This window comes from Sceloporus occidentalis, unplaced genomic scaffold (assembly GCF_023333645.1).
Source record: "Sceloporus occidentalis isolate IW3139 unplaced genomic scaffold, rSceOcc1.0.p SCAF_1, whole genome shotgun sequence".
Taxonomy (NCBI): domain Eukaryota; kingdom Metazoa; phylum Chordata; class Lepidosauria; order Squamata; family Phrynosomatidae; genus Sceloporus; species Sceloporus occidentalis.
Window position 1 is genome coordinate 293181132 of NW_028316981.1, and position 27208 is coordinate 293208339.

At 46.9% G+C, this 27208-nt stretch overlaps 1 protein-coding gene across 2 annotated transcripts in view; it reads left to right on the plus strand.

Moving 5' to 3' along the window:
- Window positions 1-27208, plus strand: part of OXCT1 (3-oxoacid CoA-transferase 1) — an 89106-nt gene that overhangs the window by 59032 nt on the left and 2866 nt on the right. For both annotated transcript variants that reach the window (XR_016277809.1, XM_089496052.1), the window contains exons 14-16: window positions 13146-13235; window positions 16099-16179; window positions 17603-17704. Coding sequence is in view for 1 of the 2 variants with exons in the window: in XM_089496052.1 (XP_089352178.1) it covers window positions 13146-13235; window positions 16099-16179; window positions 17603-17704 (273 nt within the window). In the remaining variant the exon portion in view is untranslated. The remainder of the gene's footprint in view (window positions 1-13145; window positions 13236-16098; window positions 16180-17602; window positions 17705-27208) is intronic.

The following is a 27208-nucleotide window of genomic DNA, read 5'->3' on the forward strand; positions in this document are numbered from 1 at the left end:
CTGTGCTCCTCGATGAGTTCCTCCACGTCCTCGTTGTCCACGTCGAGTCCCAGGGACCTTGCGATGGAGACGATCTCTGCAACCTCTTCTTCTTCACCTGGCTCAGCACCCTCGGTCTGTGACCCTTCCAAGGAAGAAGCATCAGGCCACAGCTTCCTCCACGCAGCAATCAGGTTGCGCCTGGTGATCTCCTGCCAGGCCAAGTCCACCATCTTCAAGCACACGACGATATCAAAATGCTGCTTCCAGAACTCTCGAAGGGTCAGCTGTGTGCTCTCCGTCACATCAAAACAACGCTTGAACAGGTGCTTGGTGTAGATCTTCTTGAAGTTCGCAATCACCTGCTGGTCCATGGGTTGCAAGAGGGAGGTCGTGTTGGGCGGCAGAAACTGGACCTTGATGAAGGAGAACTCATCAAGGATGTCCTTCTCCAGGCCATGCGGGTGCGCAGGAGCATTGTCCAAGAGGAGGAGGCACTTCAAGGGCAAATCCTCTTCCTCCAGGTACCGCTTCACAGTCGGGGCGAAGACACTGTTGATCCATTCCACGAAAAGGAGGCGTGTGACCCATGCGCGGCCATTGGAACGCCACATCACTGGCAACCTGTCCTTCTGAATGTTGTGTGCCTTGAAGGCCCTTGGATTTTCGGAGTGGTACACCAACAGGGGCTTGATCTTGCAGTCCCCGCTGGCATTGGCACACAACGCAAGTGTGAAGCGGTCCTTCATAGGCTTGTGGCCTGGCAGTCTCCTCTCCTCCTGGGTGATGTAGGTGCGGCGAGGCATCTTCTTCCAGAAGAGGCCCGTCTCGTCGCAATTGAAGACTTGCTGCGGGACGTAGCCTTCCTCCTCCACCATGGCCTTGAACTCGACGACGAATGCTTCGGCGGCCTGGTGGTCTGCGCTGGACGCCTCGCCGTGACGGACGACAGAGTGGATCCCGGTCCTCCTCTTGAACCTCTCGAACCAGCCACGTGATGCTTTGAAGTCCGGGGTGGCTGGCTCCTCCTGCGAAGAAGTTCCTTCGCCTGCCTCCTTGCTGGCCAGGTCTTCGAAAATGGTGGTGGCCTTCTCGCAGATGACCGAGGTGGTCACAGTGTCCCCGACTCGCTCCTTTTCCTTGATCCAGAGGAGAAGCAGGCGCTCCATCTCCTCGTGCTTCGGTGTCCTCTGCTTGGCAATCGTCGTCACGCCTTTCGCTGGAGCCACAACAGCTCTGATGGCCTCCTTCTGCTTGAGGACAGTGCCAATTGTCGAAGGGTTTCGTCCATACTCCTTGGCAATGTCCACCAAGCGCACGCCCCTCTCGTGCTTGGCGATGATTTCCTTCTTGTCCTCCAAGGACAAGGGAGCCCTCTTCTTCTTCTCACCGCTTGGCTTGGGAGCCATAGCTCAAGCCTAAAAAGGACAAAAGGCACAGGCACTGAGCAAAAGCCACAATTGGAAACCACCCCCACCCCCATGGTCACACTCTCTGGCCCAAACTTGCAAAAGTCACACCCCACACTCTCAAATCATCACAGCCATGAGCACAGCACCCCAGAACACAAACCCATAGGCCAGAAACCCAAAATCTGAAAATGCAACCCCAAAGTCACACTGTCTGGCCCACATCAAAGCAAGGCCAAACTTGCAAAAGTCACACCCCACACTCTCAAATCATCACAGCCATGGCCAAAGCACACAAGAACACAAGCCCATAGGCCAAAACCCCCAAATCAGAAAATGCCACCCTATGGTGAGAGTCTCTGGCCACATGCGACCATGGCCAAAGTTTTAAAAGTCACACACCACACTTTGAAAACAGCAGAGCCATGAAGAAATCAAGGCAGCAAATGAAGCCCATCATCCACAAATCAGAACATGCCACCCAAACAGCAAAAAAACCCAAAAAAGCAACCCAGCACCTCAAGCCCATCATCCACAAATCTGAACATGCCACCCAAACAGCAATAAAACCCAAAAAAAGCAACCCAGCACCTCAAGCCCATCATCCACAAATCAGAGCATGCCACCCAAACAGCAAAAAAACCCAAAAAAGCAACCCAGCACCTCAAGCCCATCATCCACAAATCAGAGCATGCCACCCAAACAGCAAAAAAACCCAAAAAAAGCAACCCAGCACCTCAAGCCCATCATCCACAAATCTGAACATGCCACCCAAACAGCAAAAAAACCCAAAAAAAGCAACCCAGCACCTCAAGCCCATCATCCACAAATCTGAACATGCCACCCAAACAGCAAAAAAACCCAAAAAAGCAACCCAGCACCTCAAGCCCATCATCCACAAATCAGAGCATGCCACCCAAACAGCAAAAAACCCAAAAAAAGCAACCCAGCACCTCAAGCCCATCATCCACAAATCAGAGCATGCCACCCAAACAGCAAAAAAACCCAAAAAAAGCAACCCAGCACCTCAAGCCCATCATCCACAAATCTGAGCATGCCACCCAAACAGCAAAAAAACCCAAAAAAAGCAACCCAGCACCTCAAGCCCATCATCCACAAATCTGAACATGCCACCCAAACAGCAAAAAAACCCAAAAAAAGCAACCCAGCACCTCAAGCCCATCATCCACAAATCAGAGCATGCCACCCAAACAGCAAAAAAACCCAAAAAAAGCAACCCAGCACCTCAAGCCCATCATCCACAAATCAGAGCATGCCACCCAAACAGCAAAAAAACCCAAAAAAAGCAACCCAGCACCTCAAGCCCATCATCCACAAATCAGAGCATGCCACCCAAACAGCAAAAAAACCCAAAAAAAGCAACCCAGCACCTCAAGCCCATCATCCACAAATCAGAGCATGCCACCCAAACAGCAAAAAAACCCAAAAAAAGCAACCCAGCACCTCAAGCCCATCATCCACAAATCAGAGCATGCCACCCAAACAGCAAAAAAACCCAAAAAAAGCAACCCAGCACCTCAAGCCCATCATCCACAAATCTGAATATGCCAGTAGCAAAACCCACAATCCACACTTTGAAAAAAAAAAAAACCCAGCACCCCACAGCAAAAGCATGGTCACACTGTCTCACCCCACCCCACCCCACAAGAAGAAGGTAAAAATCCATCAACCTACCTGTAGAGAAATTCCTGATGGCCGGTCTTGATCCGAAGAATACAGTACACCTGGCAAAGGCTAAGGCAGAAAGCCAGGAAAAGTCCAGACCAACAGTGGAACCAAGTTAGAGCTCAGAAGAAACTCTTGCTCAGACAGTCCACAAGGCCAGACAAAGGAGCAAATCAATGGAAGCCGGCTTTTGTATCTCAAGCCAGGCCACCCCCCCAATTTCGTTAGCCAATCCAGATGATCAGCTTGATTTCTCAAGCCAATCACTGCTGCTAACGAAATTCAAAATTCGCGCCAAAGCTAACCCCTAACCCAGCCCCCTTAGGTTTCCGTTAGCCCTGGAAATCCCTGGAAAGCCTGTAGCTGCACTTTGCATCATTTGAATTTCGCGCCGAAATGAATTTCGTAACCCGAAAAATATTTCGTAACCCGAAACAGTTTTTTCCAATCCACGTTTTTCGTATCCCGGAAATTTCGTAACCCGGTCATTTCGTATCCCGGGGCACCAGTGTATTCAGAAATGGTTCTTATGAAATGCTTGTGCCTAGTAGTTGTTTATCCTGGGCAAAATCTTATTACTGAAGCTGTCTTATATAGAGTTGGACCATCAGCTTGTCTGCTCTTGACAGCACCTCTCTAAGGACAGCTTTCTCACCTCAACTGTATTAATCTTTAAAGTGCTCTTTTAAAAAGCCCTTAAACTTCATAATCTCATTTATCATCACAGCACCCCATGGAGAGTGAATATTGTGCAGGGGAAAGTCACCTTCTAATATTTCTTCCACTTAAGAAATGGTAGATTAAATAGTTTGAGGTTAAATAGAAACAAAGTCAGGATATGTCAGGGAGGATAACAGACTCCCCATTCATATGGGGAAGGGGGTTAATTAATTATTATTATTATTATTATTATTATTATTAAACTTTATTTCTATAGCGCTGTAATTATACACAGCGCTGTACAAAGTCGGTAAAATTAGGAGTAAGTAAAAGCCTGCCCAAGGCGTACATTCTAAGATAATAACAATTAAAAGAGGAATAGATAAAATTACCATATAGAAAGGAAAAAACAGATTAAAAACATCAAATATCAAACAAATCACATCACATCAAATATTGTCAGACAGCCAGATAAACGTTAAAGGTAACGTTTCAATGAATATTTACTTTGCTGTCCATTTGTGGACTGTAAGTCAAGCATCTCTGTCTGTGAGAGCCGAGAGCTCATGTGTGAAGCAGCCCCCAGATGATTCCCTCTGTGTTTGAAGGCAGGATGTGTCACATATGAATTGGTTCTCAAATGAAACCCTGCATGGTTATGTTTGCCGATGGAACAAGGTATTTAATCTTTTGTCCCTGCTCCCCTTGCAAAGAAAACAGCGCTGCAAAGAAGTAGTAAGCCAGGGTGTGGTAAATGTAGTCTGCTGGCCACATGCAGCCCTCCAGACTTCACTTTTTTTCCTGAAACCTTTCAAATTCTTTTGGAAATTGACACAAACAATGTTCAGATGGTTTTGTGTAATATCAGTGCCAAAACCTCTTCCAAAGTACAAAATTGTACATCAACCCCCCCTCCCCCCCAGTGCTACTGGAAGCTCCACTTCTCCTCAAATACTTCCTCCTCCTTAATTTGTACTCTGTCCAAAAGGAAGACATGAAGACATCACTTCCAGTCTACATTTTGGCCAGAACACAATTGAAGGATGAGGTATTCTTAAACCTCACGTTGCTTAAACCTCCCTCTCCTCCTGTCTCTTCATCATTCTCCCCTAATGACTTTGCTAATTATTTCATCTCTAAGATTACCACTATTCGCTCTGAGATAGTCCCCCCCCCCGATTCTTCTTCTGCTCTTAATCTTCTATCACCCTCACCTAAAAAGTTTTCTGTGTTTCCTCCTGCCTCTTTGGATGAACTCTCTACACTTCTGAACTCTTCCAAACCTGCAACCTGTTCTCTTGATCCAATTCCTACTCGTCTTCTAATCTCTATAGCTCCCTCCTTTCTGCCCTCGCTTCTCCATATCTTCAATCTCTCTCTCTCTACAAGCTCCTTCCCGTCGGACTTCAAACATGCTCTCATTTCCCAAATTCTGAAAAAACCTTCTCTTGACCCCTCCTCTTTTTCTAGCTATCGTCCGATTTCTCTTCTCTTTCTTTCTAAGGTTTTGGAACGGGTTGTTTATTCGCGCTGTCTTGAGTTTCTTGAAGCCAACTCCATCCTCGATCCCTTTCAGTCTGGTTTCCGCCCAAGGCATTCTACAGAGACAGCTCTCACTAAGATCTCGAATGACCTTTTACAGGCCAAGGCTAATGGCCTTTACTCTGTTCTCATCGATTTGTCTGCAGCCTTTGACACCGTTGACCACTTTCTCCTAATTGACATACTCTCTGACCTTGGGTTCTCAGACTCTGTTCTTGACTGGTTTAGATCTTACTTGTCTGGCAGATCTTTTGCAGTAGTTGCAGGTGGTCAGACTTCTTCTCCTGTTCCCTTATCTGTTGGAGTTCCCCAGGGCTCTGTTCTGGGTCTCCTTCTGTTTTCTCTCTACACACTGTCCTTAGGTAAACTCATTAGCTCTTTTGGTTTTTCCTACCAACTGTATGCCAATGACACCCAGTTGTATCTTTCCACCCCTGACCTTTCTCCAAGAATTGAACAGCAAGTTTCGTCTTGTCTCATGGCTGTCTCGCAGTGGATGTGCCATCGGCATTTGAAGCTCAACTGTAGTCCCAACATTTCTATTCAACCAGTCCAGCAAGCCCGCAGTCTTGGTTTTATCTTTGATTCTTCTCTATCGTGAATCCCTCAGATCCAGACCACAGCCAAGGCTTGTAGATTCCTTTTCTACAATATTGCCAAAAACCGACCATATCTTTCCACCTCTACTGCCAAGATCCTGGTCCGTGTCCTAGTGGTCTCACGACTTGATTACTGTAACATCCTCCTGGCTGGGCTTCCTCTTTCTCACTTCCATCCTTTAATTTCTGTCCAGCATTCAGCTGCACGCATTATCACATCCGCCCACCGCTCTGACCACATCTCTCCTGTGTTGGCATCCCTTCACTGGCTCCCCCTCCCTTTCCGCATTCAGTATAAGCTCCTGCTGTCGACATTTAAAGCCCTCCATGGGCTGGCCCCTCCTTACTTATCAGACCTTCTTTCTCCTCACCTTCCCACTCGGGCCCTCTGTTCTGGTAGTCAAGGTCTGCTGTCTCAGCCCGGGATTTCCTCTGCCCCATCTCAAATTCGCCCCTTTTCACTTGCTGCCCCTCACTCCTGGAACCTTCTTCCCCCACAAGCATGAGCCATTACTTCTTTAACCAGCTTCAAAACGGAGTTGAAAACCATCCTATTCAGAGAAGCCTTCCCAGGCATTGCATTGTCGCTTACCATTGCATAATTGTCGCTTACTATTTGATGTTCTTTTGGTGCCTGTTTATCAAACCATTTCCTGTATTGCTATGTACTGTATATGCATTATCCTACTTGAGAGAATGTATTTTCCCTGGAAAATGATCAACCATCCATTATGAAGCCAAGCCCTCCCTCCAGTCCATCTGCCTTGGTCCAGGCCTCGGAGGTAGAGAGGAACTGCTGGACCTCTTACCCTTTCCCTCCACCCCTCCCTTCTCCTTCTGTGTCATGTCTTTTTAGATTGTAAGCCCGAGGGCAGGGAACCGTCTAACTAAAAAGATTGCATGTACAGCGCTGTGTAAATTTACAGCGCTTCACAAATAAAGGTTAATAATAATAATAATAATAATAATAATAATAATTATCCTTGCTTACCACTGGGGAAGTGCAGCCTACGTGGCTCAGAAATGGAACAGGAGGGACTTCAAATAGACTGAATCAGGGGTAGGCAGCCTGCGGGCCGGATGCGGCCCGCCAAGGCATTGGGACCGGCCCCAGCCCGGTCCTGCCGCCGATTGCCGCCGGGGTCTTTGGCGTCTTGCGCAAAGGGCATGGTGGGGCAATTGTCTATAGAAGCCTCAGAAACATGCATTTATCTTAACCTTTTGTAAAAAATCAGCAAATTTTTTCACGTGTCCTCCATTTTTTATTTTAAAAGTGCCCTCCATTTGAAAATTTTGTCCTACATTTGTCCCGGTTTATTTATTTATTTAATTTAAAAATTATTTAAATAAAATAATAAATAAAATTTTTATTTATATGCCGCCCTTCCTACGATCAGGGCGGCTTACAACAATATAAAATATACAAAAATACATAGTTACATAATTAAAAACAAACAACAAGCAAAAACCCCATAGCCCAACCTCTTGGCCACGGAAGAGGAGGGAGGCCTGCAGGATATTTATTCGGGGAATGCCTGTTGGAATAGGAAGGTTTTAAGATCCTTCCTAAATTGGGCCAGGGTAATAGACGAGCGGAGCTCTGTGGGCAGCGCATTCCAAAGGGCTGGGGCAGCTATGGAGAACGTCCTCTGAGTGGTGGAGGCCAACCTAGCCCCAGGCACCTTCAGCAGCTGCTGCCCAGACGTTCTGAGGGTGCGAGGCGGAATGTACGGGGAGAGGCGGTCCTTTAGGTATCCTGGGCCCAAGCCATTTAGGGCTTTATAGGTAATTACCAACACCTTATATTGAGCTCGGAAGCGAATGGGCAGCCAATGGAGCTCTTTTAAAACCGGTGTTATATGGCTGGTCCTGGGAGCACCAGTGACCAGCCGGGCTGCCATGTTCTGCACCATTTGCAGCTTCCGAGTTTGGTATAAGGGTTGCCCCATGTAGAGTGCGTTGCAGAAATCCAATCTCGAAGTTACCAGAGCGTGTACAACCGTTTCTAGGTCCCTCTGGGCCAGGTATGGGCGCAGCTGGCGAATCAGCCGAAGCTGATAACAGGTGCTCTTGACCGTCGCATTCACCTGAGCAGTCAGGTGAAGCGACGAGTCAAGAAGCACCCCCAGACTGCGCACAGAGTCCTTCACAGGGAGCGTGACCCCGTTCAGGACAGGTGGAACCACCGCCATTCCTGGGCCAGGAGAACCTATCACTAGTACCTCCGTTTTCTCTGGATTCAGCTTGAGTCGGTTTTCCCTCATCCAGCCCATTACTGACTCTAGACAGGCCACGAGAGGAGAGACGCCATCCCCAGTCACTGCATCAGTCGGAGACATAGAGAAAATGATTTGGGTGTCATCAGCGTACTGATAACCCCGCGCCCCATGTCTCCGGATGATCTCTCCCAGCGGTTTCATGTAAATGTTAAATAGCATGGGAGACAGAATGGCTCCTTGAGGGACCCCAGTTTTAAGGGGCCTCTCGTCGGAACACACGTCTCCCAGCTGCACCATCTGGGACCTCCCGGAGAGGTAGGAGCGGAACCACTGGAGTGCAGTGCCCCCGATTCCCACCTCTGCCAGGCGTCCCAGAAGGATACCATGGTCTATGGTATCGAAAGCCGCTGAGATGTCCAAGAGCACCAGCAGGGACACGCTTCCCCTGTCGATGCCCAGACGGAGATAATCGACCAAGGCGACCATGGCCGTCTCAACCCCGTAACCCGCCCGGAAGCCAGTTTGAAATGGGTCCAGATAATCCGTTTCATCCAAGACCGCCTGAAGCTGGACAGCAACCGCCCTCTCGATCTCCTTTCCCAAAAATGGTAGCAGCGAAACAGGCCGATAATTATTATGTACCAGGGGGTCGAGGGAGGGCTTTTTTAGGATCGGTTTTACAATGGCCAATTTAAGATCCGATGGAAATAGCCCATCCCTCAAAGATGAATTAATTATCCGGCGTAACAATGATGTTACCACCGGTCCCCCCTGGGCCGCTAACCACGAGGGACAGGGATCGAGAGAGCAGGTTGTCTTCCGAACACTTCCGAGGATCTTGTCCACATCCTCGGTACTCACCAACTCAAACTGATCCAGTTTAACATAGTCCACGGAGGCTCTGGACACTTCTACCCTAGGTTCTGCATTAATGTCGGCGTTCAGACTTTCGCTTATACGAGAAGTTTTATCCGCAAAAAAGTCGTTAAACAAGTCACAGCAGGCCTTAGAAGGTTCAAGGATCTGGTTCAGGGCGGGAGGGAGCTGAGTTAGCTCCCTAACCACCCTGAACAACTCTGCCGGACGCGACTCAGCGGACGCAATACGAGCACCATAGAACGAATTCTTTGTTGCTCGTATTGCCTCTCCGTAGTCCTCTAACAGTTGGTCTAGGAGAGTCTTATCATCTAAGCGAAGGTGTTTCCGCCAACGGTACTCTAGCCGTCGCAGAGCTCGCTTCCTTGCCCGGAGATCTTCCGTATACCAGGGCTTGCGTTTGGAAGCGGGCCTGAGAGGGCGCTTGGGAGCGATCCTGTGTATAGCCCTAGAAAGACCGGTATTCCAAATACCGGTGAGGGCATCAACAGAGTCGCCGTCATTTCCAACCGTGAGCCCCTCTAAGGCTTCTTGGAACCTCTCAGGTTCCATCAGCCTTCGAGGGTGGACCATCCTAACAGGTCCACCACCCCCGGGGGGGATCTGGGTAGAGGCCTTGAGTTTCACCTCTACCAGGAAATGATCCGTCCATGACAGGGGGGAAACATTAACTATTTCCGCCCACGGATTCTCCGCCTCCGAACAGAAGACCAAATCGAGAGTATTACCCGCACAGTGCGTAGGACCCTGTATCAGCTGGGACAGGCCCATGGCTGCCATGGTCTCCATGAATTCCCGAGCCGCACCAGATGGAACATGGCTGGCCGTGAGGGAGATATTGAAGTCACCCAGGACAAGGAGCCTGGGTGTCTCCAGCATCAGCTCAACGACCAGCTGTGTCAGCTCGTTAAGGGAGTCCGCTAATGCACGGGGTGGCCGATACACTAACAGAATCCCTAGACTGTCCCTTGCTTTTAGGGTCAGGTAAATACACTCGATATAGGAGGTCTGTCGGATGTGGTTCCTGGAGAGGGACACGGTGTTCCTATGTACCAAGGCCACTCCCCCCCCCGCCCACCTAACCTGCGCTGGTCCTTCACCGAGTACCCAGCAGGCAGGGCCTGAGCCCACACAGCATCCCCTTCAGGCCCCAGCCAGGTCTCGGTAATGCAAGCCAGGTCACACTTAGAGTCCTCCAACAGATCCTGGAGGATGTGGGTCTTGTTGTTAAGAGACCTGGCATTGCACAGGAGCAGCGACAGGGTTTGTGGCACGGTTGGAGAGACCCTCAGGTCCTTCAGGTTGGGAGGGGGACAGGAAGGCGAGATAGATATGATGCATCTATCACGCCTTCCCCTGGAACGCAAGTCCCTTCTCCCACCGCCATACCTCCCCCTGCCCCACACAACCTCAATTGGAGCTCCGCCCACCAAGGTGTTATCCCCGGCCCAGGCATCCCCCACATCCCTATCCTCCCCCCGCCCCTCTATGGCTACTAAAGGAGCAGAGGTTAGCCACTACAGGCATCCTCTGCTCCCAGGGCCAATCCAAGCCTCCCACCCGATAAAAGCTGCGCAACTGCGCAGGTGCGCAGCAGCGGTGCTCCTTAGTCCGTGGGCGGCCCTCCCGGGGCGGTGCGCAGATGCGCACCTCCGACACCCCGGGAGGAGGCCGCCCGGCAAAGGATGCAGTCCTGGCAGCGACGGCGGTGGTCCGGCGTGGAGGCAAAAGGGGGCGTGCCAGGAAGGGCCCGGTTTCCCGGCTTTATCCCCGCCGCTCTCACCTGGCGGGGCTCCTCCCTGGCTTCCCCCCAGGTGTTCCTTAAAGGGCCCCACGCACCAAACTGGCCGCCAAACGCCAAAGCCAGAAGTGCCCAGATCAAAAGAGTCCCGCTGGGGTGCTCCTTAGTCCGTGGGCAGCGCTCCCGGGGCGGTGCGCAGATGCGCACCTCCGACACCCCGGGAGGAGGCCGCCCGGCAAAGGATGCAGTCCTGGCAGCGACGGCGGTGGTCCGGCGTGGAGGCAAAAGGGGGCGAATTTTAATTATTTATTTTTTGACTTCGGCCACCCAGTTGTCTGAGGGACAGCAACCCGGCCCTCGGCTCAAAAGGGTTGCCTACCCCTGGACTGAATGGTCCACAAAAGACATTATGTCAAGAGACGGGCAGGAACTGTTGAGTGGGACATACTAAAGAGGTCTAAGGATTTGTGGGAAAGGAAGGGTTGTGGAAAGGGATGGTGATGATCTAAGGACAAATGGTTCATCCATCTTGCTTAATTTAAGTGATGCTGGGCCTGATCGGTTCCTGGATAGGAGATTATGAGAGCCTCTGTGTACTGTCCTATGCAGGGTTTTAATTGATTTCTTTGCTTCTACTGACCTTTATTAGTTCTGTCTAGTATACTAATACTAGATAGTATACCAATACCTGTATTAGCTCTATTTAATGTTCAAGTAGCTGAGGAGTGCAGCCTATAGGCTGCATGTGACTCCATTTCTCTTTTGTAACCACCCCCAGATCATCCCAGTTTTTTCCAGACAGTCTTTTACTCTATAGAACAACTCTGTATATGTCTTCAGATTGGTATGGCTAGATCAGTGTACATTATGTTTCAATTATTTTTAACCAGCTGTTTCTTGGAGTGGTTTATTTAATCCTTGGTAATCAGAAAAAAAGTGTCATTATAATAATTTCCTAGCATTCTTGGATAACATTTCTTGGGCCCTTCTTTTCTTTTTCTTTCATTCCCTCTCTCTTCCTCCATCTCTAATCTAGTTGTCAAGAGATGGGAGTAGTCTGACAGTAATTTTGTAATTGCACCGTTTTACAACCAGTAGCAAATAGGAGAAAAACATCAGAGAAACTATATCCCATTGCAATGTGTCTTTGGTTCAGTCATATACTTTTATGCTGAGGAAACAGAAGATAAACTATTGGAATAGGATGGGAATGTTACCCTCTTTTCTTTCTATCCATTTCAAGCTGTAGTATTGGACAGTTGATATTAATGTGTTTTTTTAAAATTGTACCAAAAAAAAATCTGTGTGAAATATATTCACTTGGGGAACAAGAGAAATTGGTCAGGGCCTTGGCACAACTAGTAGTTGACAACTTTAATGATGCATAACACTAGAGAAATAACACTGCTGAACATTGGTTTTTTTGTTCTTGTTTTTAAGCCATTTAAAATTTTATTTCAGCAGAGGCAGAGTGTGAATAAAATTTCACTATACATCTGTGGGGTACCTTCTACATTACATAGCCTGCTCTGTTTAACCATCATATTGTTTCTAAACAGGCTTATGTGATATGTGGTGAAATCAGTGTGGCTGCTACTGACAATACTACTGGTTTGTAGAGACCCTCAGGGTCTGCTTCAATGTTTCTGGGGGTGCTGTTTGGTGCCTTGAGTAATTCCTTGGCCTGGGAGAGCCCCATTGCTGTCTGAATGAGCAAAAGCAGAGTTATTGAGAGATGGAGGAAGTGAACAGTGTGAACTGTCGGACAGATCTGGAGTCTACTTTGTCCATACAGGAGACAGTCAGATCTAGTCAGGTTAAAGTGCTACCTTGACTTTGCTTGGACCTTTGTAGTTGAAGCAGCAGTGCTTTCAGCCATTTGATGAGTTTGGGGAGCTTCCACACTGCACATTTATAGTGCCACAATTCCATTTCAGTTGCCATGGAGACATTCTATGAAATCCCAGGATTTTCAGCTTAAGGAGGAGTATTTAGAATTCACAGCCAGAGTGCTCTAGTCCCTTACTCTGGAGATCACAGTGCTCCAGAGTCCATAGGATGTTCCCACAGCAGTTCAAGTTAGGGTTGCCAGATTTGCTTTGGCTCATGTAACTTTCATCCTTAAGAGATCTTTGAGTGGGATGAGGTACCATAAAGCTCTATTAAGTGATATTAAAATACCTGTCCTGTTAATGTTAATTATACATCTCACATGGTATCTTTGAGGATCATTCAGATAAGTGTATAGTACACTTTGGGTGTGTGAAGACACACAGACGGGATCAACCATCACAAATAGTAATATAGTGTTTGCTTGTTTAATTTTGTATTTGTGCTGGTTTGGTCTTGATCTGTTTTACAGAATTCAGAAACCAAATGAGAGAGCGTCATCACTTCTGTTTAAGCCATTATTGCTTGAATTTTCTGTTTCTAGGGTAAAATGGTAAAAGGAATGGGAGGTGCCATGGATCTGGTCTCCAGCTCAAGAACTAAAGTGGTTGTCACCATGGAACACTCAGCAAAGGTAAAAAAAAATACATATATATTCTCTTCTTGTCTATCCCCTCCCTACCCCCTCCGCCCCCGGCCCATCTTGAAAACAAACATTTCTAGGAGCTTGATACAGTATTACAGAGAAAGCCTTTTGCTCACACAACATGAATTCTTGTTTGATCTCCCTGTCTGGGAAACAGGTCTCTTGTCTCTATTCAGCAAACCAGTTGCCTTGACATTTCAAAATTTTGTTTTCAGTTCAGTTTTCCCACAGCCTATAATCTGGCATAGAATGCCTTCTGCACCCAAATGACCAGTGCTTGGGAGCTCCTCAGAAAGGAAAACAGTCTTAGTCTCGTCTAGCAGAGCAACAAAGAATCTTGTGACACCTTTACGATTAATACATTTATTTTCTTGAGCTTTTGTGGATTATGGTCCTCCTCCACATACGTAGCTTCAGGAATTTAATATTCACCCTTCAGGCATATATGCACATAGTTGTGGGTGGATCAAAGTGAAATTAAATGCAGAAAATGAGAATTATATTTTTAATATTGACCAATGAACAATGAGAAAGAATATTTTGGCAATAAATTATTGTTTTCTGTATCCGTTTTCAGTCTGATTCAAGCCACAATCATGTATGCTGTGCGTATATACATGAAGCCTTAATACTAGACTCTGTGTATCTAAGGGTCAGAATGCATGTACATGTACTATGCAAACTGCTAAACATTTTCACACATTCACATTGATGGTTAATTGTCTTCACATTCCTGTCCAAGTTGGGATCTATTTGCCTCTGTTCAGCCTCCCTCTGCTGAAATTGTGCAGGCATCCGAATGCATACAAAGCAGATGACTGGACATACATGCAGTAATGCACATTTCTGTGTATTGCAGCAACTACTATGATAAAAACTACAAGTCCCTTTCCCACAGTTTAAGGAGTTTCCAGTTTACAGGAGGGTCCCTGCAAAAAGTCCAAATTCATGTGAATTTCATGTGGCTAGATGATACTCTATTAAACTGGAATGAGGAGCATCTACCACTAATAAACTGTCATGTTTCATAGCCAATATATGACTTCTTGCCACAGTTCCATAGATGTGGTGCTATCTCTGGAAAGCCCTTTTCTTGTTACTCGTTAACTTAGGGCCCGAACAGACAGGCCAAAATAAAGCTGCTTCGGGTCACTTTGGAGGTATGCTGTTTAAATGATACATGTGTCATAAGAGGCCGGAGGCCACGCCAAAGTCACACTCCAGTCTTAAGGACTGGAATGCAGCTTTGGCGTAGCTTCTGGACTCTTAAGATGCATGTGTCATTTAAACAGCATACCCCCAAAGTGACCCGAAGCAGCTTTATTTTGGCCTGTCTGTTTGGGCCCTTAATATCTCTTACTGATGGTCCAGAGAGCCAGGTTTTAGTAGCTGATTGTAACTAAGCCATGCTGGTGCTCAATAGTTCCTCAGCAATGTCAGCTATCACAGTAGAAGTGAGTGTGTTGGTGATGGCTTTGAGAAAAATAAAGCAATGGATTTTGAGATGCCTATAGAATGGGCTTGTGTAGTATACATTTTTGACATAATAGCACTTGGTCTCTTGGACCCAGATATATCTCTACTGGAAGACTCATTCTTTGCCTACAGTATGCAAAAATCCGGTTGGTTGACTTCTTTATTTTTCACTTCCATGGCTTTCTGTAAATAGGCTTTAACCATAGCTGTAATAATAATGGCTGACAGTAAGATAAGCTTTAAGGTGCAGTGATCTGCATTGCTGGTGCCATGGCAGCTGTGTTGAAAGCTTTCTCATTCCACAAGCCTGGTTATTTCATTCTCCATAGGATGCTGAGAAGAGGTGTTATATGACCTTACAAGTATACCTGATGGGCACTCTTTTCTAAAAATAGAACAGATAAATCATTACAAGGAACAGAATTTGGAGGGTCCTTGAATTAAGCATTATTGTTGGTCCTTCAGTGATTTTTTGTGTGTGCTTAATGCCAGCCAGTGCCACTGATGAAGGGTACTGTCTCAAAACGAAATATAGAGATTAACTGGTATAAACTGGGAGAAAGTAATAGTTTAGTAAAGAAAAGGAAAAGGGGCTGGAGAACACTTTTGACATTGCAAGCTACTTACAGACTGAATTTTAAAAGAGAAGATACACAATATTCCTTCAGTGATAAATAGATCCAACCCCTGTGAAATTTAGAAAATGCATCACTGATTAATACGGGTGTGCAGCATTTTTTCCATGTTTTTGCCTTCCCTATTGCTGGCACGGGAACAAATGACATACTCTCCCAGATCCATGCTTCCTCTGTGCCATGTAGTGGGGAATATCCCTTGAGCTATAATCAGCATAGCTAGTGGTGAAGAATGATGGAAGGAAAGATACAGTTCTGTAGAGGACCACATATTCCCAATCCCTGCACTGTACCACACCTTGGAAAAGTTACCTTTTTGGATTGCAGTTCCTAGAATCCTTCTGGCAGCATAGCTACTGGATATGTTTTATTTATATGTAGATTGTGTCATGGAAATACCAGGCTTGTGGAAATGAGGAGTAAGGACAGGAAGTAAGAAAACAAGGAAGTAAGTGCAAATGCTAATTGGAAGCATTTCCCAAAATCTAGTTGCATAAGTCATATTTACTCTGTGTCACAAATATTTGTCTGCAGTTTTGTCTACAATATTTAAGCAGTGGATTCCATCAAAGATTCAACCATTGTAGAAGCTTTGAAGTTGGAAATGTTATAAATTTCTGTATATAAATTTCTGGTGTTTTGAAAAATTATGTACTCTGTAAACTTCCAAACTTGTAGGACTCAGTTCCTTCTTGGAATGTGATTGCTCATTTTCATATCCTCTCCCTTTCTCATTATAGGGCAATGCCCACAAAATTTTGGAAACCTGCAGTTTACCACTGACTGGGAAACAGTGTGTAGATCGCATCATAACAGAAAAGGTAGTGTACAGTATTTTTTCTTAATTTTTTAAAAAGCCAAATTGTTCTATCTTAACAGCTCCTTTTGTTTTAATGAGTGACAATTAACCTGAGCTAGAAATGTATGAAATACTAATATCAAAAACTCTTCAACCAGTTCTGCCATTAAATATAATATGTGGGATTAGTTTAGGTTTTATATTAGCACTGATAGTGTTTTGTACCAAGGATGCTGCCTTGTATTAGCACACAGTTGTGTATGACTGTTCCAGTGTGGCTAGTGAAATGTGGCAATATTCTGGATAGAAGCATCTGTTCTCTCTGGAATCAGCTTTCTCCTTGGATGCCTTTGATGGATTCTCAGAGGACTGAGGCAGACATAACTGGTAATATCCCCTTGACATCCCTATGACAGTCCCTCCTGTATTGGCAATACTGCTTCCATTGATGGTGCAGAGCAGCACAAGTCACTCCGTGGCCACCTAGATGAATTTAGAAACCTGTGTGATGAAGTAGAGACCCGGGTCATATGCTGTGATCTCTCATAGTGAGGTAGTACAGTGAGCCTGCACCATATGCAGGCTCATTATAGGCAGCTTCCAGCTTACGCAGTAGCCAATGGGAGAATGGCACACACACCTGTGGTGTGCAATGTGCACTAGCCCCATTATATCTAATGGGGCTTGAGCATACGTGCTTTTTGCCTTACACGGGGGGTGGGGGGTGGGTGGGTGGGTGGGTCTGGAACAGACCCCCCGAATAAGGCAAGGGCAGACTGTAATTGTGCACATAGTGATTGGAAAAGTTGCTTTTTGGACTACTACACTACAAATTTTCAGCCATCTAAGCCAGTGATCATGTCAGTTGGAGGATTCTAGGAACTATAGTCCAAAATAAGTAATATTTCCAAGTTGTTTTGAGATGCATGGTGGAGATAGAGGTCACCCACCTGTTGTCATACCAGCATTAATGAACTTGGGCTACAATTAAGCAAAACACAGAGCAGTTTTAGCAAACCTATGGCACAGATGCCCTCTCTGGTGTGCAGAATTCTCTCTGTGGGCACATCTGCCAGTTACTCCTTTTTCCCTGTCCTCCTATCCCTTCGACTGACTCTGGGGAGGCAGTTAAGGGGTCGGGAGGGCAAGGGAAGAGGAAGAGCTGGCATGCGCCTATTCCTCCTTTTCCCCTGGAAGTCCCACTCCCCCCTTGCAGTACTGGGTGACACCTGGTGCGGGAATGCCACTGAATTTGGGCAATCGGTCTCTAAAAGGTTCACCATCACTGACATAGAGCAAGAGAGCCACTCTGCATTTGGAATATGTGGGGGTGAGGTACTGGTCTTTCTCAGCTATAACAAGGCTATAATCCTCTAGTTTAAATTATTAAGACTTTTCTTATTTCCTTTTTTAGACAAAAATATTAATTCATTTTTATCTTGTAGGCTGTTTTTGATGTTGACAAGAAGAAGGGGCTCACTCTCATTGAAATCTGGGAAGGGCTGTCAGTGGATGAAATCAAGAAAAGCACTGGTGCTGAATTCACTGTGAGTTACTGTATGGTTAACTGTAGTCTGTTCTTAGCTTGAGCAACAACTGAACAGTGCCTCAGCCCTCATTTCTGCATGTGCTTTGTTTATAGTATCTGTAGCTGCAAAGGCTCATTTGGAGAAAGTTTGTGGTGGAAAATTATGTAAGAAAAAAAAACCAATCTTCCTTCCTACCTACCTCTTTTCCTCCCTCAAACACATACTTCACTTGTCTCCATTTCTGTAATGAATAGATGCCATGACTCAGGGTGAAACCTAAAGCCTGACAAGCCCAGTTTGAAAATCTGTTGTGCCTTTCTCACCATTTACATCATAATTTAGCAAAGAGACAGCACTGATTATAAGAATAAGTTATTCCCTTCTGTCTTTTCCCTAGACATTAAGGTAACATATTCTTTTGATAAGGCATCTGGATATCTTGAAGGTGGTACATTTGTGATGTTTGTTTTCCTTGTAAGCATATTAGTAGAGTCTGGATTTTGTAATGGCCATGTTTGTGGTTTATGCTTAGAAGGGAAGATGCAGGAGAGTGCTTGAAATATGTAGGGGATATTATGGATATTGCAAGTGATGAATTGAAGGGAGCCTGGAATAACATTTGAGAATGTAGATTTGATCTGCAGATAGTTTCAATAGGAAGATGATGGAGGGGTGCAGTAGATTAGCTGAATGGACATGTATGTTTACGAGATAATTAATGGCATTAATTCCAGACCTTGGTTTAGTCTTTGTATATTCAAAAGCATTTTAGCCTGCCCCTTAGCCAAAAAGCACTCTTGAACTTGCTGAGAAATAACAGTTCAATATGGTCCTCACACATGAGCTTCCAGTCCAAAATAAATGAAGCATATGTAATAGAGGAAAGGGAATGACGAGCAAATCCAGGGACATGCTCTTAGTTATAACTGCCTTCAATTGAATTGTCTTTCCTTTGCCTCTAATGCTAATCTGGCATCATTATCAGCAAGCCCTATGTTTGAAAGGACTCCTATAATCTCTAGTGGAAATGGGCAAAATGCAGACTATAGGATTCCTCTGACACCCCATCCCTCCTCCCTCACTCCCTTTATTTATATCCTCTCTTTTCTCCAAACTGGGACTCACTGAGGCTTACAAAAGAGAAAAGGTTACAATAAAAGAACATTTTCTTAAAATATACAAAAGTGAAGATTAAATTCAATCTAGATAATGAAGAAATTGAAATAGGGTAGTTAAAGATTTCCCATGCCTTGGATCAAACATTGATCCGAAAGGAAGCGGCAGTCAAGAAATAAGAAAGCTAGGAATGGGAAGGACAGTGATGAAAGAGCTAGACAAGATCTTAAGTAAAGATATACCACTGGGCACTAAAGTTAGAATTGTGCAATCCATTGTATTCCTTATCACCATATATGGATGTGAGAGCTGGCCAGTGAAGATAGTTAACAGAAAGAAAATAAGCTCATTTGAAATGTGGTGCTGGAGAAGAGTGTGAGGATACTGTGGGCAGGCAAAAAGACAAACAAATGAACAGATGACGCCTGAATTTTTTCTGGCAGCCAAGATGATCAAATTGAGGCTGTCATACTTCGGCCACATCATGAGAAGGCCTGACTCATTAGAAAAGACAACAATGCTAGGAAGGTAGAGGGCAGTAGAAACAGAGGAAGGCAGCACACCAGATGGCTCGACTAAATTATGGAGGCCACAAGCTTGAATCTACAAGACTTAAGCAGAGCAGTGGAGGATTGGGGAGGTTTTTTTTTAAGATGTCTCATACACAGAGTCACCATGAGTCGAGGGCAGCTAACAACAGCAACAAACATTAAAACATTATCAAACTAACAATAGAAGTAAAACCATTTTAAAATGAATTAGAAAATGAAGAATGTACAATACCATAAAAACCCCTTGTCTTGTCAGTTCACAAAGGCTTGCTGGAATAGAAAGGTGTTCACCTGCCACTGAAAAGGAAGAGACATCCTAGCCTCCCCAGGAAGTGTCTGACATGCTGGAATGTGTCCATAAAAGGGTGACCAAAATGATCAAAGGTCTATGGGGAACAACTTGTATGTTTAGCTTGGAGAAGAGGAGAGGCGACATGATAACTATCTTTAAATATCTGAAAGGAGGTTATATAGAAGATAGATTCAACTTGTTTTCTGCTGTTCCAGAGACTAGAGCACAAACCAATAGATTCAAGTCTATGATTCAGTACCATAAACATATACCCTTTCTTACGTAATTGCTATAATCAGTCACCTGTCATTGATACATCTCTGGCTCATGGATCATCTGTTGTTGGAGACAGACAATAATGTTTTTTTAAAAAAAGAAAAGAGTGTTCAAATAAATGACTTGTTTCATGGCTACACAATATTGAAGTGCAATGACATCAGATGTTGAAGCTGTAAAGTCTTGATGTGCCTGCTTTATCTCTGTACAAATCCTTCTGTCCATACAAATCCTGATAGACCATTCCACTCCACTCTCTCATAAGCCTGCTGCTGCACCAAAAAAACCTATGTTGAGAAAAGCCTATTCCTATCTCATAGAACCATAGAGTTCAGAGGGTCCCCATGGACCATCATGAACTCAAACCCTGCTCACCTAGACCAGCCCCTTTTTGAAGATGTTCAAAGGAGACCCGGCCACCTCTCCAACCAGTTAGTTCTGCTGTTGAGCCACCCTTACTATCAAGAGGTTCCTTTTAATGGTCAGTCAAAACCTACTCTCCTATAATTTAAAACCATTAGACCTGGTTCTACCCCATTGGGACAGCAGGGAACAAGGCTACAACCTCTTCTCTGTGACAGCCCTTAGAGAATACATTCATGACAGTCCTTGAAAGTATTTAAAGAATATAAACATACTAAGTTGACATCTTCATCCTGGATAAAATCTAGAGATGATGGATGCTTTTCAACACTAATGTGGCATTTGGGAATAAGACTTCAAATCCTAGGGGCCATTGCATGAGTTATCAGGATACTGCTGACTTGGAGATTGCCCAGAAGGCAGAGTGACCCAATATCAGCTTATACTAAAAGAAGACACTTTTACTGGCTGACTACTTCAAAACCACTGATCGTTATGAGGATTCTCACTTTGAAGATGGTAACCCTAACTCATATTGTCTTCTCTAGACATCTCCTTTCACCATCTCTCTCCAACTCCCAGACGGAAAATCAGTGTGGTGTATTGTATTTCATTTCACTTATATCCCACTGCTCTTCCATGTAGAACCCAAGGTAGATAGTATATTAAAACACAATACAGCTGAATATCCATCATAATATTAAAGAAGATGCTTAATAAAAAAGGTCTAGTTAAACAAATTCTATATTAAAATCAGCGCTGAATTAAAAACAGTTTAACATAATGTAAAGTCGAAGGCTTTCATGGCTGGCATCCATAGTTCTTCTTCGTGGTCTCTGCGAATCACACAAATGGGTTTATTCTGCGCCTGCGCAGCAATCCTCGGAAACTTCTAGAATCTCCAGGCAGAAAGCAATGTATCTTTCTGCAACTTTTTGGCGGTAGCCCCGCCCACCCATATATAAGGCCCCTGGTGGCCCGCTCCTCTTCAGTTCCTTCATTCCGCCGCGCTAAGCAGCTCGAGGAACTTCACTTGCATCTTGTTGCTCTTTTCACAATTGAATCTCTGGCATTTGACCTTCGGACTTTCACTTGACCATTCTTCGGACTTTCCCTATCGGCTTGTCTTCTACGTGATCTTTCGGCTTGACCTCGGACCGGTAACGGACTTGATTACCATGGCCTCTTTCAAGCAGTGCACTAAGTGCGGGGTGAAAATCCCTAAGGCCGATGGCCATGAAAAATGTGTCCTTTGTTTGGGGGAGTCCCATATTCCTGGCAACTGCCCCCACTGTAAAGCTATGTCGGCCCAGGCCCTAAAGAACAGGGACCGGACACTTAAGGCTGCGCTCTACGAGAAGGTTTTGAGTCAGCCCAGTGGTTCTGGAGACGCGGACGCTCCCAGGGCCTCCAAGAAGAGAGGAGACAAACGCTCCGACCACGAGAAGAAACGGGCCTGCTCTTCATCTCCGCCAGCCAAGAGCCGTCGCAAGGGCCCTCCAAGTACGGTCTCAGTGCCTCCGCCTGAGTCGAGGCCAGCACCGTCTACATCCCCAGTGGCCGAACCGGCGAAGACCCCGACTCCTGTACCGGCGTCTTCCCGGATTATACCCTTGGAACCCAGGGTCCTCCTTGCAAGCCACCTCTCTGCACCGGCGGACGCCCTGCAGATCGTGGACTTGGGTTCGGAGTCTGAAGGGGAGCTCCACGACTCCGATGCTCCCCTATCCCCACAGAGGGCTAGACCCCGTTCTCCCTCTCCTGTGGTGAGACCACGTCCCGCCAGACGGGACACAGAGTGCCCCCGCTCCCCCCCGAGGAAGGATCGGGCCACACTAGGGGCTGAGGCGGATGCCGCCTTAGATCCGGACTGTCCAGACTCAATGGAACGGGACCAGGACCTGTTTGATGCCTTCCCAGATCTCGTCTTCGATCACCGTACCGGACAGTATCTTATCCCGGTAGATCCGTCCCGCCTACGGCGCAACATCCGGGACTGCTCACGGGACCGTCGCCACACTGATGCCTCCCGCGGGCTGGATGACTTGACCACCACCGACTTGTCGCCCAGGAAGCGTAGCAGATCTCCATCAAGATCCAGATCGAGATCCCCACGCTCTGCGTCACCTTCCGACGATGACGAGGCTCCATTCGTCCCGGAGGGACCTGCGGTTCCGTCCCCTACAGACGACGTCAGGTCCTTTGCCGACAGGGTAATCCGGATGGCGGATGCCCTGAAGTTAGAAGTCGCCCACCCCGAGGACGATGGCCTCGACCCGGTGGAGAGAAGGATCCACGGTTCCGCCCCAGCTCCACCAGCCTTGGCATATCTCCCATCGCTAGAGAAAATTGCCAAACGCTCCTGGGACGCACCGGCCTCCATCCCGTCGACATCCCGTAGGATTGAAAACCTCTATCGGGTCACTCCTTCGGCACCTTCTTGGCTCTCCAACCACCCTAAGCTTAATTCGGCTATCGTGGAAGGAGCCCAGTCCACCTTCGTCCCAAAGTCCTCGTCTTCTCCAGTCGACAAGGACAGTAAGAAACTGGATGGCCTAGCTAAGAAGTTTTATGCTTCAGCGGCCCTGGATTTGAAGGTGGCTAACTACGCGGCCTGCATGGGGGCCTACGTGCAGTACCTCGTAGAGAAGATGGACCCCACCATCGCTGACCTGCCGGATGACAGGAGGCGGATGATGTCTGCACTCAGGAATGAAATCCACCTGATAGGGGGACAGCAGATCATCTCCGCGAGGCACTCGACGGACTGTGCATCAAAGGTCCTCTCTGGCTCCATAGCCCTCAGGCGATACGCGTGGCTCCGGTCTTCAGACCTCACTCCACAAGCGAAGGCAGCCATAGAAGACATGCCCTTTGACAACTCGGGCTTGTTTCACCGGGACATGGATGAGAAACGCAGCTTCCGTTATAGGATGAAGACTGCCGCCAGAAAACACGGTATGTCATCCTCCGCTTCCAAGTCCCCCCGACAGAGGTACACTAGTCAGCGCCCCTGGCATCCAGGCGGCCACTACCGCTTCCAACCACAGGACCGTCCCTACCATCAGGACACTCAGCCTCAAGGCCAATCCTCCCGGTCACCTGCTCCTCCAACCGACAGGCGTCCATCTTCCCAGCCCAGATACCAACAGGGCTATAGGAAGAAGGACGGCAGGGGCAAGAAGAGATTCTGATGGGTTCCGGCGCACCTCGTCATCTCCAACAGGCTGAGCCCCTTTTTTGACACCTGGGCCGCCATTACCAGTGACTCTTGGGCACTTAACATCGTCCGTAGGGGCTATGCCCTAGAGTTTTCCCAGCTCCCACCAACTGGAGCTTTTGTTTCCACTGCCCCCTCGGACACCCTTCTTGACGAAGTGCGCATTCTTTTGGACAAAGGCGCCATTGAACCCGTCTCCCCTTCTGACTTCAAGCGCTGTTTTTTCTCTAGATACTTCACCGTACCGAAGAGAGACTCTGGCCTCAGACCCATAATGGATCTACGGGCCCTTAAATTTATTATTTACAAAAGGTTCAGGATGGTAACCCTTGCTTCTATTTTACCACTCCTGCAGGAAGGCTACTGGTTCGTGACTTTGGACTTGAGGGACGCCTATTTCCACATTGCGATCCTGGAGGACCACCGGAGGTTCCTCGCCTTCGCCGTCGGCCAGAACGCCTACCGGTACCGGGTCCTTCCCTTCGGCCTTTCCACAGCTCCCAGGGTCTTCACCAAGTGCATGGCACCCGTGGTGGCGTACCTGCGTCAAAGAGGGATCACAGTCTTCCCATACTTGGACGACTGGCTCTTCACAGCGCCCTCCAAGGACATCTTACTCGGGCAACTCGAATTCACCCTATCCCTGCTGCAAGCACTGGGATTACAGGTCAACTTCGACAAGTCCAACTTGACTCCTTCCAATCGAATAGACTTTATAGGAACAACACTGGACTCTGTACAGATGAGGGCATTCCTTCCAGAGACAAGGTTCCAAACCCTCTGTACATCTCTGCAGCCCTGCCTCCGACAAAGACGCCTTCAGGCCCGTGCCGTACAAGTCGCCATGGGACACCTAGCCTCTACCACTTTCGTCACACCGTGGGCCAGACTGCGCCTCAGACCCATTCAATCTTGGTTTCTCTCCGTCTTTGACCCTGTCCGAGACACGGCTACCAAGTTGCTCACCATCCCGAGGACTGTACAGAGGTCTCTACGATGGTGGCTCCAATCCGAGAACGTCTGTGTGGGGATGCCATTTCTACCCCCTCAGCCAGATCTCTCCCTGACTACGGACGCCTCCCTGCAAGGATGGGGCGTGCACACACTGGACCTTACAATAAAGGACAAATGGTCACCGGCGGAAGCTACTCTCCACATCAACGTCCTGGAAATGCTTGCCGTGGAGAAAGCACTCAGAGCCTTTCAGTCGGTCCTCGCAGAGGTTCTCCAAGTGGGTGGCCAACACCATCCACCTTTGCTACGAACTGGCAGGGAAGCCTCTACCAGGTCGGATTAGAGCCCATGCAACTAGGGCGGTAGCCGCATCCTCAGCTTTTTTGACTGGGATTCCCCTTGAGGATGTGTGTAAGGCAGCTGTCTGGTCCCAGCCATTGACATTCATTAGACATTATAGGCTGGACGCAAGGGCCAGGCATGATGCAGCCTTTGGGAGGGCAGTGTTACTGTCTGCCATGCACTAACCTGTCTACTGTAAATAAATCACTCAGGTATTAGTTTGCATATTTATTGTCATGTGACTGTTTGATCTTGACACTCCCTCCTCCACAGACTACAGCTCACTAGTCTAAACCCATTTGTGTGATTCGCAGAGACCACGAAGAAGAAGAACAGGTTGCTCACCTGTAACTGTGTTTCTTCGAGTGGTCATCTGCGAATTCACACAAACCCGCCCATCCATCCCCTCAGTGTCTGCTCATTTGACAACGCTTGTTGCCGCGCTGATTAGCGGCTCATTCGGAACTGAAGAGGAGCGGGCCACCAGGGGCCTTATATATGGGTGGGCGGGGCTACCGCCAAAAAGTTGCAGAAAGATACATTGCTTTCTGCCTGGAGATTCTAGAAGTTTCCGAGGATTGCTGCGCAGGCGCAGAATAAACCCATTTGTGTGAATTCGCAGATGACCACTCGAAGAAACACAGTTACAGGTGAGCAACCTGTTCTTCTTTGTGGATTTTTCGGGCTATGTGGCCATGTTCTAGCAGAGTTTCTTCCTGACGTTTCGCCAGCATCTGTGGCTGGCATCTTCAGAGAATGCTTGGCCTGGAAAAAATTGGGTGAGCCTGGGAATGCAGGAGTGATTTGCATGTGTATTGTACTGTGCTGATGGCTGGCCTCAGGCTGGGAGGCTAATGCAAACAAGGATTAATGTCTGCTAATTGGTGATCATTATCTGCTGGGAAAGCCCCTGACTCTGAATGGTTTCCCATTTGCATTTGCTGAGTCCTTATTTTGCTATTCCTCAGGACTGGTAGCCAAATTTTGTTCACTTTAAGGGTTTCTTCTTTCCAGTTGAAATTGTCCAGGTGTTTGTGGATTTCAATGGCTTCCCTGTGCATCCTGACATGGTAGTGGTTGGCATGGTCCAGAACTTCAGTGTTTTCAAACAGTATTTTATGCCCAGGATGGTTAGTGGCATGTTCTACTGCTGATTTTTGTGGCTGGCCCAGTCTGCAGTGCCTCTCGTGCTCCTTGATTCTTGTTTGCACACTGCGTTTGGTGGTCCCTATGTAGACTTGTCCGCAGCTGCATGGTATGCGGTAAACTCCTGCGGCTGTGAGAGGGTCTCTCTGGTCCTTGGCTGAGCGAAGCATTTGCTGGATTTTCTTCATCGGTTTGTAAACTATTTGAAGGTTGTGCTTCCTCACCACTTTGCCTATTCTGTCTGTGACTCCTTAGATGTATGGTAAAAATACCTTCCCTTTGGGTGGCTGCTTGTCTTCACTTCTCTGGGTTTTTCTGGGCTTGACAGCCCTTCTGATGTCTGAGCTGGAATAACCATTAGCCTGTAGAGCCTGGTCCAGGTGTTTCAGTTCATCTTCCAAGAAGTGGGGTTCACAGATGCGTTTTGCTAGGTCTATCAGTGTTTTGATTGTGCTTCTTTTTTGTCCTGGGTGATGGTTGGAGTTCTTATGCAGGTATTGGTCTGTATGTGTGGGTTTTCGGTATACTGTGTGACCCAAACGTAGGTTCGGTTCTGAAGATGCCAGCCACAGATGCTGGTGAAACATCAGGAAGAAACTCTGCTAGAACATGGTCAAATAGCCCGAAAAAACCCACAAAGAACTATACTTTAATATAATTTAAAACAACAAATGGTGCAGCCCACACAGATAAATCTTTCTGAAGCAGCCAGTATTTATTCATATGTGTGTTTGTTTATTTAGTAGTTAAGAGTGTGGGACTGGAATTTGTGATCCAAGTTCTCACTGAGATGTGAAACTCAGTGAGTGATACTGAGCTACGTTCACTCTCTCACCCTGAAAGAAAAACCACCCAAACTAGTCTGAGCTCATTGGACAAAGGGCAGGATATAAAATTTACTAAAAATAATTCCTGCATTTTTCTTTTTCTTTTGTTTTGCTCAAAATCCAAAATCTCTCTCTAACAGCCAGTGTGATTAGTGATTGGTGTTCCAGTGGGACTTGGGGGACCCAGATTCATATCCCACACTGAGCCACAAAACCACCAGGTTATCTTGGGCTAGTCACTCTTTCTTAAAACCTTCCTACTTTACAGGGTCAAATTGCAGAAGCAAGCCATATACACAGATTTGAACATTTCCTTCATCCAGAACCACATAGCACTTTTTGAGTAATATTGCTGGCTATTTCATACAACTACAGGTCTGTGAGATGTTATTACCACATTATTTACCACTTCATTTTGGGTTTTCTTTTTTTCTC